Source organism: Typopeltis vanoorti, chromosome 19 (assembly GCF_054136105.1).
Source record: "Typopeltis vanoorti isolate ZY-2024b chromosome 19, IOZ_Tvanoo_1.0, whole genome shotgun sequence".
Taxonomy (NCBI): Eukaryota; Metazoa; Arthropoda; class Arachnida; order Uropygi; family Thelyphonidae; genus Typopeltis; species Typopeltis vanoorti.
In genome coordinates this window covers 30,405,541-30,422,635 of record NC_143567.1, presented here as the reverse complement: position 1 = coordinate 30,422,635, position 17,095 = coordinate 30,405,541, and the positions used below count along the sequence as shown (strand labels likewise).

Genomic DNA, 17,095 nt, shown 5'->3' with positions numbered 1-17,095 from the left:
TGTCCAATTTTTCAATTCCATTAAATACATGTTTGTTTTATTGCATTTGAAATTCTCGATGTCATTATGACGGATCACAAAGGCTAACTTCAAATAAAATTCTACCACGAATTGAAATATGCCATATAATGCATGTGTAAGTTCCTGTACCAGCTCAAACGCAAACAAGCAGCAATAAAATTCAACCAAAGGTTGAAACTTTGCGTGAATTGAGTCCACTGATAAAGAGAAGTTCTGCCAAAACGATAAATGACACCCCGTCGTGAATGTGTTAAAACTAAGAAATATATAGTGAATGCTGTTATGACAGTTTCACATGTTATGGAATTCGGTTGAAGAAAATTAGAATTTCAACTCACCAATTGTAGGTTGTCTTTGGGTCGCGCGACCTTTTGTTAATACTGCACCAATTATAGCTGCTCTCTGGTGTAAAACAAAATTTAACTTGTACGAATTGTAATAAAAAAAAAAAAAAAAAAAAGGAAAAAAAGTTGAATAATTTATAAGCGTATAAAAGGATATCACCTGTAAATCGTTGACGTGCCATACGTTCGCCATCTATGTCATAGTAGATGGCTCCCTCTCTTTGGGCTTCACCATCAATGCCAGAGTACCTCAAGGTTCTGTCCTATCAACAACTCTCTTTATCTCATTCATAAATGAACTACTCACAATCAGTACTAATTCTTTCCACAGCTTTGCTGACGACAGTACTCTCCTGACATCCCAGGCTACAAGATCATCTACAACCAGTGCCCTAAACATTGATTGTCATACTATTTTTAATGGAGTGAGGACAACCATGTCATGTTAAATGCCACCAAAACACAGCCTTGTGTTTTTCTCTTGCAAAAGAGATCTCATTCACCTATTCTACCCTAAGTAACACAAATCACCAGATAAGACAAGATCGCTCTACTCGGACTAATGTTCACCTCTAGTCTCTCTTGACATAAACACATCATATCAACAGCCTCCTTAGCATCCAAGAAACTAGGCATTCTTTCACTCTAAAGGATATTTTATACCCAATCAACTCCTAACTATATACAAATCCCAAATCTACCCATGCATAGAATACTGCTCACATGGTTGGGGCAGTGCACCTAAAAGTTCTCTTAAAATCCTTGTACTCTCCAAAGATGAGCAATTAGAGTTATCAATGATCCCTCTCTTACAGATTCACTTCAACCTCTATCTCACAGATGCAGTGTTTCAGCACTGTGTCTATTCTACAGGTCCTTCCATGATCACTCCTTTTAATACAATAGCATCAGCAGACCTTGTGCTTTTCTCTTGCAAAAGAGATCTCATTCACCTATCCTTACCCTCAGTAACACAATTCACAAGATGACAAAATCTCTTTACTTGGACTAATGTTTACCTTTAGTCTCTCTTGACATCCAAGAAACTAGGCATTCTTTCAACCTTTATCTCACAGAATCAGTGTTTCAGAACTGTGTCTATTCTACAGGTCCTTCCATGGTCACTGGTGAATTGGCAACTATCATTCCTTCACTTTTAATACAACAGCAGCAGCTGACCAGCATCTCCTTATTGTGATACTGTAAATGCACTGAACCTGATTCTCCTCTTCCTCTTTTATTCCACATACCTCCGTCCACTGGAAGAGCCTTTCTCACATAGTATTCTCAAACTATTATAACTTGCAGTTCTTAAAAAATAAAATCAGTCAACTTTTATCTCAGTCCTCATCTACACCCCCACACAATGACAACGATTTACTTACATGGTCTTTTGACCTCTTGTGTACGGGATCAATAAATAAATAAATAAATAAATAAATATATATATATATATATATATATATACACCATCTCATCTTCCTTTTACCCTCTTTTAACTTGCAGTGTCAAGGGTTCGGACCTCAAACTATTCACAGGATAAGGTGGTCAGCGCTATGCTTTGGTGTATCCCATGTCCTGTAGTGTTGAGTTCTCAAGGCCAGAAAAAATCCTATTGTCCACGCCCAAGACTGGCTAACTTGGCTATGGCTGAGGAAGATCCTTCAGCTCCTCATATCACCGATGGGAATCGAACCTAGGACACTCCTTCCCCAGGCATATAGTTGCAAAGTGCACAGCCACTAGGCTAACTGTACGGACATATATATATATATATATATATATATATATATATATGTGTGTGTGTTAAAAATACCAAGCTATTTTAAACCTGGTTTTATTCTATTTCCCAAGTAAGCAAACAGACAAACAAGTCAAGTTTGCGCTTGCACATACTGGAAGTCTAGCTGACCCTCAAAGTAGTGCAAGACCAAGGCAACTCTTGGTAAAAGTACAATAAGCTCTGATCACTAATCTTAATATTTACCCTTAATGCAAAGCACATCTCCTGGAGGAGATGTATGATGTTTTGTATTAAAGGCAAGGGGCCACTACCCAGACCGGTTTCGACCTTTATTGAGGTCTCATCAGTGGGAGCCAGGCTAGAAATACCAAGATTTAGTAATACAGAGCTTATAAGTATTTTACCAGAACAAGTTACCATAAGGTGTTTTAACCTTTATAACTAAGATGAAAAGCCAAACGGCTATTTTTCTGGCGAGGTTGATAGGTTAAGGGGATAAAAATCCCTTATTGTTTTTCAGCCAGTAAGTGAAACTAAGATCGAAACGTTCAGATCGTAGTTTTCGATCTTAGTTTCGCTTACTGGCTGAAAAACAATAAGGGATTTTTATCCCCTTAACTTGTGTTTTAACCTTATTAAATAAAAATCTCAGGAGGAGATATATATATATATATATGAAAGAATGATCGATCATTAACTTGGTTAACATACATATTTCTCGGTTCTAGTCATTCAATTCTTCATAAAAAAAAATAAATATCATCATCATCAAATTCCTGCCATGTACCCTCAAGGGGTGTACAGGATATGACAGTACTACATGAAAAAATTACATCATTACTAACTTCCTATCTACAATTTTCCTCCAAATCAGTCTGTTACTTGTCAAGACTCCAACATTATCAGATCTTATATTTCTATCGTCTAAGGCACTTTGTACCGTATCAATCCACCTATATCTTGGTCTTCCTCTGGGTCGTTTTCCTGCCAACCTGGCAGAGAACACTTGTTTTGCTAATCTTTCCTCTCCCATTCTATTTAAGTGACCATACCATCTGAGATTAGTTCTGCTAACGCATTCCTGGATGCTGACAATGTCAAGTTCTTTCCTAATATCCTCATTTTTAATATGATATTGCCATTGATGCCATCTGTTCACGCCTCTAATCTTTCTCAGGACTCTCATATCTGCGGTCTCTAGTCTTTGGTCAAGTTTAGGATTTGAGGATTTTTTTTTATTTTTAAATATTATTGTTATATATATATATATATATATATATATTTATTTATTTTTGGAGCCTGTGTAGCTCAGTGGATGTGGCGTTTGCACACCACCGCACGAAGGAAGTCTTGGTTTCGAGTCTAGTCGGCGACTAGAGGAAATTTTTCTAAGCCTTTTTTCGACCGGTTCCCGAGTTAGTCGATCTCTGGCACGGGCAAGCAGGTTTTTCCTCCCGGAAACTCGGGTTTTTCGTCCTGTAAACTCAAGAAAATCGACCGTAGAACCCACAGTATTTCAGACATTAAATATATTGTGTTAGGGTTAGAGACCACGAGATGGCGGCACATTTGAGCCGTCTCTCTTCACAGCGTACCGCTTAATTAGTGATAGCCTTGGGCCATCTGTCTCTGATTGGGTACCAGTGGAGATTGAACTGCCCACTCAGTCTCCAAAAGTTAGATAGGGCTAAATGGCCTCGCCTACTCCCGTATATACGGGAATAAAAAGGCGTTAGCTGATTTTTTTTTAATTTTTTTTTTTATATATTTATTTTTACAAAATAAAAAATAAAAATAAATATATATATATATAACAATAATATTTAAAAAAATCCTCAAATCCTATTGTCACAAAGCACTAAGTTCTGCAAGAGAAATAAAACCTAGTTTTTTTTTTAACGGGAAGAAAACTGCCATTTCTGCAGAGCAATCTACCATTTATCTAACCCTTCAATTATCAGAATGGCAAGTTGTTTTGATAATTGAAAGGTTGAATAATTGAGGTAAAATACATGGTGCTCTATGGGAAGGCAGTCAACATTCGAGGGTCAATCTTTTAAGTCAAATAAATGTTACACACACACATGGCTTGGAAATACATCAACAGACACCCATTGGCCAAGGTGAATCATGCATTGTAACAAATGAAGTGTTTTTAAGCTGGTATAAAGTGGAGGAATATGATGTTCCCAAGTCAGTGCAGCTGTGTCTGGGTGAAATGGCTGTGAGAAATGAAAAGAAGTGTTGTGATAGAATAACATGCTGCAGGCCTGTCTTTCGGCAAACTGCTGACAAATTGGGCAATCTCAGGTCAAAATCAGTAATACCATACTGAGATGGAAGTGCAGAGGGAGTCAACTGCAATTGCTACCTGCAGTGGATAGCCCACCAAACTCACCGAAGGTGATCATAGGGTGCTTACAAGGGTAATATGTAAAAACCACCATTTGTCGGCTGAATCATTGAATGTAGAGTAGAAGGCACTGACTGGAACACGAATCTACACAAAAACATTCAGGACTCAGGCTCACAACAATAGTTTCCATGGTAGCACTGAAATACGCAAACCCCATATTACCCAAATCAACATGCAGTATCATCTTCAGTGATGCAAAGAGCATGTAGAGTGGGACATGGAAGCTTAGATAGCTGTGTTATGAAATGACGAATCATGCTACATCTGCTCGGTAGACGGTGTAGCATGATTCGTCATAACCCCAACTATGAAATTTCTGAGGCGCCATGGTATCGTCTTGTGTATCCTGGTTTGGCTTCAGGTATCTGTTTGTGATGCCACGAACACTAAACTCCGACAAGTATCTGAATATTTTAGACAGTGCAATGCTTCCAACTTTGTAGCATCTCTACAGAAATGACCAATGTCTTTTTCAACAAAACAATGCACAGTGCCATTAGGCTGCTGATGTAATTGTGTGATTTGTGGACACGAATGTCAGCACATTTGATTAGCCTCTGCAGAGCCCTGATCTCGCTGAACATCTGTGAGATGAACTGGAGCATCAGGTGAGGTTAAGGGATGATTGCCCCCAAAACAGTCCAGGACCTCATTACATGCCTACAGGAAGAATGGTCCAAATTTCCAATGACTGCTGCATAACTGCAGTGAAAGGAAGTCATACATCTTATTAAGGTGAGTGTGATCTTTACTTCTTAACATAGTCTCCATCGAAAGCTACACATTTGGTCCAGTGACTTTCCAATTTTTTCATCCCATCTAAAAAGTAGGATTTGTCAAATTGCAAAATAGTCATTGACAGCCTTGATGACATTCTCGTTCGAAGAAATTTTTTTTTCCCACGAGCCAAATTTTTAAGTTTGGAAACAAAAAGAAGTCACACAGGGCCAAGTCCGGAGAATAGGGTGGATGTGGAAACAATTCGAACCTCAATTCGTGCAATTTTGCCATTGCAACAACCGATGTGTAGGACGGTGCATTGTCTTGATGAAAGAAATTTTTTTGCGCGCCAGTTTTGGCCATTATTTCTCCAGTTCTTCTTTTAAATGATCCAAAATAATGCATAATAGATTCTTGTTATTGTCTTATCTTTTTCCAAATAGTCTATCATGATAATTCCTTAGGAATCCCAAAAAACAATGGCCATCACCTTCCAAGCTGAAAAAACGGTCTTCACTTTTTTTGGTGCTCTTTCACCAGGCATTGTCAACCGTTTTGACTGCTGCTTGAACTCAGGTGCATAGTCGTAAAACGAAGTTTCCTCTACAGTAACGAATTGACACAAAAATCATGCGAATTGTGATTAAACATCGTCAAACACTGAGTTGAAATGTATTTTCGCATGCGTTTTTGATTGACAGTCAACATTGCAACACCCAGCTTTTACATGTCAATTTTTTGTGCAGGATATTATACACCCATTCAGTTGAGATACCTACAATCTCAGCAATCTCGTGCACTTTCACTTACCAGTCTTCCATAACAATACCATGGATTCTGTCAATCATTTCCTTCATAGTGACCTCAGTCGGGCATCACTTCATCTTTGATGGACTTACAACTATATTTAAACTCATTTATCTTTAATGAGTTTAATGCTGGTGCAAAGTCCCTATGAACTGCATGTAACTCGACTTTGATCTGCATGGCTGTCTACTTCTTCAAATAAAAGTGTTTTATCACTACACGAAACTTGTTTTTCTCCATTTCTCCATTGAAAAATGTGAACACGTCATTTTAAATGTTTGCCAAACGAGAACTATGTGTCGCACATGGCTAAAATTTTGCCAGGGGTCATGAAAAAGATGATACGTGCCAACACTGGTATGAATGATCAAACTATGTCGTTGTCTATTGGAAATTTACCAAACTTTTCAAACAACCCTCGTATATACACTGGTGCCAAAAAGCTAAGGACGAACTACATTTCAACTGTATACGAAAAAATTTTCATGACTACAAGCAAGTGTGGACATAAATTCATTGCCAGCATACTAATAAATTATATTACACAAAAAATGTGCTATAAATTTCATACAGATTAAATTGCAATATTTTTGGCAAAAGTTAGAAATTTCTTAAGGATGTAGTTAAGGGATTAATGTACAGTACTTACAGAAAACTGCCATGTGGAGAAACATTTCAGTATGGAATACGTCCACCCCGAACTGCAATACAGCTCTCACATCATACCATACTTAGCACCAAGTGATTCGGGAGTTCTTGAGGCAAACTCCCTTATTCTTAGAGCAAGGATAAGGTCTCGTTTGTTTTCTAGAAGGGAATTTCAAGCGGAAATGCATTTCCCTATTGTGCACCAAACGTGTTCTCTGGAGTTGAGATCTGAGGAGCGTGCTGGCCACTCGATTCGATTAAACAGGCTTGTCACAGACATCCTGCCACAGTTTGCTTATATATCCACATACCTGTGTTTGAATGGAGTCAACTTTCAAGTTGACCTGCCGTGGTGCATCGATTACATTTTCTATTATATTAAAAATCTGTCTTCACACTTTCCAATAATTCTTCCCCATGTGAACCCTTTTTGCATAATTAGAAAATATGAATGCATACCTGCTTTTTATTTGAAATTATCACATGCTGATTCATCTTAATTTGCAGTTGTAATCTTCAGAAACAGTGTTTATTCTTAGGTTTTGGATGCCAGTTCATATATATATATATAATGAATATAGCATAATAGGAATATATTTTGGAACATATGTAAATCAGTAATTAAATTAATTAAGTTTTAGTTAAATAGTGCCTATTTTTAAAAGAAGATTAACAAAGATATGCAGTAACTACTTACTTCTTTTCCTGAAAGTGCAATATCCTTTCTTTTCTGTAACTCTTCAATCATTTCATTGTTAAGATACCCATCCCTTAACAACTGATAAGCAGCCTCGCCTTCAGCCATATTAAAAGCTCCACAAAGAAGAACTGGCTTTGTTGGGCCTTCCATTTTGGACACTACTTCTCTGGCCAAACATGACATCTTAAACGAGAATGGAAAAAAATATCATAAACAGATACATTTCATACATATGGAAAAGTATAATGATGTAGAATGAATTTCTCAATCTTTCATGCTACTGCCACCTGCAAAATTGTTTTTCTGATCTGTGGATTAACTGTAATACTGCAATGCTATTCTACTTATTAAAGTACAACTTTTTAAATAGAGTGCACCAAAATGCTTTTGAAAATAACAAATTTGGAAATTTGCAAGTGTTCTGCATTCCGGACCTACAAAGTCAGATATATTGGTAATTTACTGCAAATATTCACTACAGGATGGCAGGCAAAAATATAAAGATTTCAATGAAAGCCAGATGCAATTTACTGGGTTCTTGAACAGACTTAGTATTTTTGAAGAACTAAAACTAAGTTAAGAGATGAGAATTTAAAGTGAAATGAGAAACAATCATTGCTCTCTTTCCTAATTTTTTTTTATTTTTTACTCCGTCTTTAGTGAAAATGGATCAGAACTGTCTTTGATACTGATTACCATACTAGAAACAATAATCCTAGGATATGAAATACAGAAATCACAAATATCATGTCCCCATCTGATTTTTTTTTTTTTTTGACAATTTAAAAATCATGTAATTGTAATTAGAAAGGTTGCTAGTGAGGAAGAGATAAGTATGTTTAGAAAAGGGCTAAGATTGCACTCTTCATTTAAATGTGGGGGGGGGGGGATGAAACTTACACACGAAAGGATAGAAAACCAATAGCACAAATGTGTACAAGAGGAGAAAGAAAGACTTAATCTACTGAACTTCTTGAACAACTAACAGTTTTAATTTTTGGGCTAGACAGGAAAGCTGTTCCGCAGAAGAGAGGTAGTATATGAAATGAAAGATAGAAGCTGATTCCATATGTTTTAAGCTGGACGGTAAATGGAGGAATAATGTTCATGGCCAGTTCTGCAAAATAATATATATGAAAGTATACGTACAAAAATAATAATGTCTATAAGAGTGTGAGGAAGAGGGGGGTATCAATCATACTATTATCTTCTGGATAGCATCAAGCATTCTTAGAAAGGTTTTAAGTGAAGCACCCCAAAGTTCAGTGGATATGAGATCTGCAGCATCAGCTGTTGTAGAGGTGATCAGTGAGTAGCTGAGATTTATGACAAGTGAAGGTTTGCTCAAAAAGAGAAATCTGATTGTGTCTGAAGATCTAGGTATTATAAAAAAGCAAAAGAAAGTTAAGAGATCTTTCTTGAGAGAAAAAAAAAGACAGGTCTGTGTTTTGGTAAATTAAAACTTGTCCTACTGGCAAATTAAAATAAGATCAGAGTTCAAGGCATTGGTTATGGAGAAGAAGAATGGAGTGCACTTTCATCGGCAAAACTACAAGTCATTTATGTAGACCAGGTATCCCCCAGCAATGGTAGTACCATCTGAGGAAAGGAGTCTGTTTACTGACACAAGGTGACTGACCAGAAGGAAAGACGGGAACCTAAATGCAAAGTGGTAGAAGGAAAACTATATGATGGAATTTTGCTGTGCACGTCTATGGGGTAGACTTGATCGGACTGTGTGTATTTCTCCAAACTATTTCATGGCCAGCATCCAAAGATGGGTAGTGATGGCTTGAAGATTAGCTGTAGACTAAAAGTGGCAGAGATCCATATTAGTGATTATTAATTGGCTATTGGGTCTCCAGGTGGTGAAGAAGTTGGCTGTTAAAAACTGATTTTTGAAAGAAGTGAAGTGATAGCACGGACAATAGTTTGTTGGTGGATATAACTTCCTTTTTTTTTTTTTTTTTTTTTTTTTTGCTTGTAGATATGTGAATACCTGACCTGAACCCATTTCAAATACTTACTAGATCAACATAGATAGAAAAAATAAGAGTTGTGAACACTAAAATTTATGAGCAAGATAACTTTCCTATTAGGAAAGCTGAAATGAAGAAAATGAAATCTCAGAATGATTGATGACAATAGAAACATGAGACTAAATTTTACAGAAAGAGGCCATTTTTCAGGATAACTGAAAAGATATCCAGAGTGCTTAATAAATATCAGCTCCACACTACATTTAAATCATATATCAAATCAGAAACCCTTATCTGTTCACCTAAGGACAAACTCGCTCCTTTATCACATCCAGGAGTATATTTAACGCCCTGTACTTATGAACCTGGCTTACTATGGACAGACCAGAAGCTCTGCAGAAAATCACCTTGGAAAACATGAGAAATACATATGGTATCATCGCTGTGGCAAGTTGTGACCAGCAGACTATACCTTTGATGCCTCTTGACACAGATTAGATGGAAGAATACGAAAGTGTTATACAGGAGTCATTACAAGTCAGAGAAACTGTTTTTGGAATCAGCAGAAGTGTTAATTCCCCCCCCCCCCCAAAAAAAATATGAACAGGCATGGATTCTTCAATTAATAAAAACCAAATTAATACTTAAACTGTATCTCTCTTTACCCAACAAAAGATGGCCAATTAGGACTTTATTAGTACCTTTGTGCTATCTGTTGCAAATTTAAACTGTTCCCACTATTAACTAATTGGAGCTGTTTGTGTACTGCGACAAACTATTTGTGCTCTGAAGATGCTGAGTATAAAACCAGCAAAATATCAGCAACTAAGTAAACAAATATATTATTTATTTTCTTGTGTTGCGACTTAAAAATTACAAATATAGAAGACACCGACAGAATGATATGCATAATTGGTTGCTATTATAATGTTTTCTTGTCCATCTCTTTATATATCTAGACAGGCTTATATTCTCCTTTAGTTTGCTTAATTATAAACATATTTTTTTTTTTTTGTTCTTCATTTCCTGTTCTATTGTGCATACAGAATAGTACATATTTTATGTGTTTCCTGTCTCAGTTCTTTATATTTTCCTTATTTAATCTTAGTACTGCAGTAATTTCTTCGTATGCTTTATTTCTTTTTATTACTACTTGAGAACATTCTTCATCCAACCAGGAAATCTTCTGTAGTATTCAGAATATCTTATTTTATATCTATATTTTTTCTTTAATTTTATTGGGAGTTGGTTATAACTTCAATTTCTTAAGCTTCTGCAGGTTAAACTTTAGTGCTCTTTCATTTATTTCTTGTTTCGTAACTGAGATTCTGCACCAATATTTCATTTTGATCTGAATCACAGCAAGCTTCTCTATATGGTCTTACATTCATAATATACCCACAACATGGATTAGCTAAGTGTAATTATATACTTTATTAAAAAACATGATGAACATAACATTAGAGACCAAATCATGTGGCTGACATATATTGTAAAAAGTTCGTGTTCCTGTTTTCATGCATTTAATTTTGTCATCTTTGTCTCTTTCTTGTGTAATGGATTATTATTTATACATAATTTACATAAATTCACCCTTCATTATGAAATGGCACAAAACTGAATGTAAATGTGAGGGACTGGAAAATTAAAAACATTGGAAGGAGGAGAAATGGGGGGGGGGATTGTTTCTTCACATGGAAGATTCAGCATATCACTTGAGAGTCTTTGACTCAAGTCTATTCCCAAGAATCCTGAATATAGAGTTCCAATCCTTCTGTTGATGGAATGTCTGAGCCTATTTCAAACATCCTCAAGAAATATAATATAGTCAAACTCCTCCTTGTTATTTTCCCCACCAAAGATAAACAGTTTTCTCGATTATACACAGATATTTACAAATTTTCTCTCATCTCAATATATCTCTCTTCATTTTAGACAAACGGGACATTCATGAGAACAGACTACAGGACTATCAATCTTATATTATCTGTTAAAAACCTTAAGAAGCATGGTCCAGCACAGTATGGAGTTGATACTGACTACAGAATTTAAGATTTATTCACTACACTGCTGCAGTTTTAAATATGACCATTTATTCAAAGAGTGCTGAAGCTCTACTCCTAACTGCAAGAATAAGTATTTTACGTTTTAGATCACACATTGTTATATACTGTACTGGTTTATGCTAATACACTGCTTGGAAAGAAATCAACAGACACCTTCCTCCCTCCCATGGGCAAGGTGCATCGTGCAATGTAATGAGTCACACATCCATAGTCAGTATAAATTACAGGAATGCAATACTCTTAAGTCAATGAATCTGTGTCCAGGTGAAATGGCTGCAAAAAAGGAACTGTGATAGGATGACATGTTGCAGACATCTGTTAAGCAAATTGTTGACAAATTTGGCCATCCAAGGTCAACAATCCAGATACTACACTGAGATGGAAGCATAGGAGTCAACTGCAAGTGGTACCCATATTAGACAACCCACCCCATTCATCAAACATAACTGTAGGGTGATACAAAGGATAATATGTAAAAAACTGCTATTCATCAGCGACACATTAAATGTGGAGTTCCAGGTATAGATTGGAATATGAATCTGAACAAAAACATTCAGAACCAAGGCTCACAACATGGGTTTCATTGGTACAGCCGCAATATGCAAGCCCCACATTACCCTAATGTGCAGCATTGTCTTCAGTGGTGTCAAGAGCATGTGCAGCTGAAAGCAGATGTTTGGAAAGCTGTGTTATGGAGCAACACATCACGCTACATCCTCTACCAAGCAGATGGATGGGTGTGGCAGATTCCCCAGTGAATGTCCCTTACCAGAGTGAGAGGTGGTAATGGTATGGTCCTGTTTTTCCTCATTTGGCCTTAGACCACCGTTTGTAGTGCCATGAATAATGAACTCTGAGAGGTATTTGAACATTCTGGATAATTCAATGCTTCCTACTTGGTGGTGTTTCTACAAAACTTTACCATTGTCTCTTTCAGCAAGACAATGCACAGTGCCATAAGGCTGCCGCTGTAATTGAGTTATTCGTGGACATGAACATCACCACACTCGACTGGCCTTCACAGAGCTCCGATATCAACTCTACTGAACATCTGTAGGATGAACGGACCGGAGTGTTGGGTGAGGAAGGGATGTCTGCCCCACAACAATCCAGGACCTCATGCCTTCAGGAAGAATAGTCTAAAGGTCCAAAAGAATGGTTTGCTATCTTATGCATGTGAAAAGTATGCCCCATAGGATTGCTGCAGCCATCGCAGCAAAAGAAAGTCCTACATCTTATTAAGGTGGTTGCCATGGGTGTTTGTTTCTCACACCATGCTGTCTGTTGACTTCTTTCCAAGTAGTATATGTGGCACATATAATTTAAAATACATCATTGTTCTTATTCTGGCTTGTTTCATTGTTTATTGACAACGATCTATTATATTCAGATTGAAACAGTTCATTTAATAGTGTTATCAGACCCATTGCATCTATGCAAATCCAGTAGATTTCTGGACTCTGATCTCTTCTTATCCACCATTGAACTGAAAAAATCTCCATCTATACTATGAAATCTTTTACTAACTTCTAAGGGTTCTATATATCTCCTTTCCTCTATGAAACTTCCAATTCACATTCCCTCAAATCTGTTCTCATATGCAATGTTCTACAGGAGATTTTATATTGGTTATCTGATAATTTTCAATGTTTTGTTAATTCTCATGGAACTCATACAATTATATCTTAACAATACGTATTTTTATCAGTCTTGTAAAACAGGAAAATAACAATAAGAAAACACTAAATTCCTTACAGCAATTTAGTGTTCTCTTCTATGCCACAATGTGGCCTTTAAACTTGGACATTTTGTTCCATCCATCCTAGGTCTCTAGCCTCATTGCATATTACATTCAGTTTCTGTCAATGTTGAATTTGCAATCTGCTCAATCCAACATGCAAACCTTACACTTTATAATAATGAACTAACACTCATTCTTTGTACATACCACTCTGTTCAAATAATTGAAGAAATAGCACTATTCCCAATTTTGTATTTGGCTAACAACTGGGCTTTACCCTCCAAGACCATATGCAATATCACTAATATCCAAAATACAGAGCCCTGTAGTATACTATTGATCATCTTCATTCTGTCAGATTCAGTCCCTCCATACATTATTAATAATGTAGCCAAATTATTGATAATTCAGCCAATCTCATATCAACAACAGCCTATTTTGCCTTCATATGTAAATATAAAGTGTAAAGTTACATAAGCAATGTACTCCCCCCCCCCCCCCAATGCTGAATCTGAGCACAGACAAATGAAGTAAACCTTCCTCAGGTATCAAGTCCAAAAACAAATACATTGAGAAATATAAAAATGAAAATGAACATAATTTTTAGAAGAAATCACAAATACCACATTTTAATACAGAAACCTAACTTCTTATTGTGCTATCTTCTATCGAAGGTCAGCGACCATCTTGGCAAACAAACGTTGTGCACTGCTCTTTCCTGTCCACGTCTTGATGTTGTCAAACCATGATATTCTTTTTCTTCCTCTAGTTCCTTTGCCACCAATTCTTCCTATCAAAATAGTTTGTAGAAGTTGGTATTTGCTGTTTCTCATGATGTGGTCAAGATATGATGTTTTTCGTTTCTTGATTATTTGTACAAGATGTTTAGCTTTGCCAATGGATTTTAAGACCTCTTCATTGGTAATTTTTTCTGTCCATGATATCTTTAGCATTCTTCTGTATAGCCACATCTCAAAGGCTTCGATTTTCTTGATGGTTGTCGCCTTCAATGTCCATGTTTCAACTCCATAGAGCAGAATAGACCACACATAACATTTCAGCATTCGGCATCTGACTTCCATGTTTAGGTCTTTATTGCAGAAGTGTTCTCATTTTCATGAAGGACTGCCGTGCAACTTCAATCCTTGTCTTTATATCTATTTCTGGATCCCACCGTTCATTAAGCCAGCAACTAAGATATTTATATCTTGACACTTGATCAATATTTTTCCCATTGAGTGTCAGTTTCATTGATGAGGCTGGATGTTTGCTGATGATCATGTATTTTGTCTTGTTGATGTTTATATTTATTCCCATTCTTTGGCTTTCTATGTATACTCTGTCAATGAGTTTTTGGAGATCCATAATATTATCTGCAATTAGCACGGTGTCATCTGCATATCGAAGGTTGTTAACAATCTTTCCATTTATTGTGATTCCCTTTGAACATTCTTCCAATGCTTTTTTAAAGATTACCTCTGCATATATGTTGAACAGGAGTGGTGAGAGCACACATCCTTGTCTCACTCCTCTTTTGATGTTAATATCACTGGTGGTAATGTTGTCTAATTGAACGGTAGCTGACTGATTCCAATACAGATTTGTTATTAGTCTTATGTCTTGTTCGTCTAGCCTTATTTGTTGAAGGACTTCTATTAAGTTAGTGTGTCTGACTTTGTCGAATGCTTTTTCAAAATCTATGAAACAGAAATCTAACAAAGTTTATAATAACTACTTACTTGTATTGCATGAGTACTAATGTCTGATGGAGGCAGTAAAACATTTGCCACCATAAGGGGATAGTTTCCAATGACTGTTGATAGTTGTGTAAATAAAACATTTCCACATTTCTGAAGAAATGAATGGACTGCTTTCTTATCCTCTAGTTCTAAAGAAGATGTCTCCAGATCCTGAAATGAATTTTTTAAAATTAATATTTAATAAGTTTCATATGATTAATAACTATACAGTGTAAGTAAGAAAATACTATATGAATGAATAAGCTGACACTACTAAAGAAGTAGACAGTTGTTTAATAAACAGAAATGTCACTAACATTTTGGTTTAACAGTGTTAACGTGTAATTGAAGTATTATTCTCCTGTTAGGTTGGGAAAGAATTTTTAAACTTTATGATATATTAATTAACCACTGAAATAACCACATGGAAAAAATATATCAAATAACTGATGCTTTGCATCCATGGTTTGGGTGCTACATTCATCCATGTTTGTAGCACCCAATGTTATTTCAATGGACACTTTGCATCCACATATTTAGTGATGTGTAAAAACACATCATAACTAGTATAGTGGTTAAGATCCAACAGACAGCACGGGTGTTAACTCATCATACTCGATTAGTAACATATTAAATCTTACACTCATTCACTCCTAGCATTCACAACAATCCAAGAATGCATTCAACTTGCCCAATCACTCTCAGGTTATAATAAAAACCCTCGTTCCTTTGTTTACTTCTTCCCATCTATTAACTCTATAAACAACCCCCCCCCCCCCCACGGCAATCACCTCCTTTATTTCTACTTCTCATTCTCAGTGTACAATCTCTATTACAACAGCAATATTAATATAAGCCAAGCTTTGCAACATCCACTTCTAAACTTCATATCTTTGCTGACTATTCCAAATTTCTTAATCTTGTCCTCCTGAAGCCTGGTGGGCTGAGTGGTTAGTGTACCTGCGCTCCAATTAACAGGTGCAGTTTTGAGTTCTGTCGTTGGCATGGATATCTGAGCCTGATTATCTTTAGATGGAAGATGAATTTCTTTACCTGGTGTGAAGAAATTCTCACCCCCTGATTACTGGAGGACTGAAAGTAGCTTGAAGAAGTTTCATGTTTGGTTGCTAGAACAGTGTTTCTGTATTATGTAAAAAATAAATAAAACAACACACACACACAAAATTAATAAAAATAGAAAAAAAAAAAAATACTTAGTCTGCCCACAGGACACATGTTTACAACTGTTTTGCATATGGGAGTCGCAAACAAAAAAACTTGTCACATGGCCATCAATGATTTTTAGCCTCTACGAAACCAAAAATATGTATATGAATCATTATTCAGCCTGTTGTGTGTGTGTGTCCTTTACAGACTTATATTGCAGACAAGCATATGCTTATCAACTCAATCATATATTCAATTTCTAATTATCCATTTCCTTAACCCAGGTTCCCAAACCTTCTTGGTTCATGGCATCCTTAGTATCTCAGTATTTTTTTCATAGCACCCCTAGGATTTTTACACTTAGAAACTCTATATGCCACCTTATAGGATGCTGGCAAACCATTGCTTGGTATTGATGCTTGTAAATATACCTTTTCTTTTAATACTGTTAACTTTCTGGTAAAACAATCACAGGACTTACCAGCCATGGTAGGATGATTGGTCTCTAAGTGGAATTTTAGTTTACTTGGAAGAGTGCACTCTTGAGCCAAAACTTTCAGACATAATACACCACTGTACAGACTCTTCATGAATGACGTCAACTGAAGTAAAATGAAAGTCTTGGTAAGGATCTTCGTATTTCCGATATTTCTATTTCTCCACAACTTGGCCTCTGGTCTCAGATTTATCATCCCTTTCTTCACTCCCACACTTAGTTTCAAAAATGTTCAAAAATCTTTCTATTTCTGTGCACAAGGACTAATGATCAACAGAATAATTCACCAAATGTCACTAGACCTTGCAGATACTTGATCAAAATACCCTTAAGTTATTTCAATTATTGATGGACCTGAAGTGTTCGATAGGTATTTATATATAAAATCTCAGAAACTCTGCAGTTTGAGAAGTTGCTATGGCATAGCAAATGAATGCAGCACCATCTAATGTTGAAATTGATCTACCTTGAACTAGTGGGTTCTGCAGTGTCTGACAGATGTCAAGT

General features: G+C 36.3%; 1 protein-coding gene across 4 annotated transcripts in view; it reads right to left on the bottom strand.

Annotated features, from left to right (window-relative positions):
• LOC150095960 (uncharacterized) overlaps window positions 1-17,095 on the bottom strand; it is a 219,608-nt gene that overhangs the window by 46,369 nt on the left and 156,144 nt on the right. For all 4 annotated transcript variants that reach the window (XM_090409130.1, XM_090409128.1, XM_090409127.1 and 1 more), the window contains 2 exons: window positions 14,926-15,096; window positions 7,398-7,583 (listed from right to left, as the gene is read on the bottom strand). In XM_090409130.1, coding sequence (XP_090265256.1) covers window positions 7,398-7,583; window positions 14,926-15,096 — 357 coding nt within the window. The remainder of the gene's footprint in view (window positions 1-7,397; window positions 7,584-14,925; window positions 15,097-17,095) is intronic.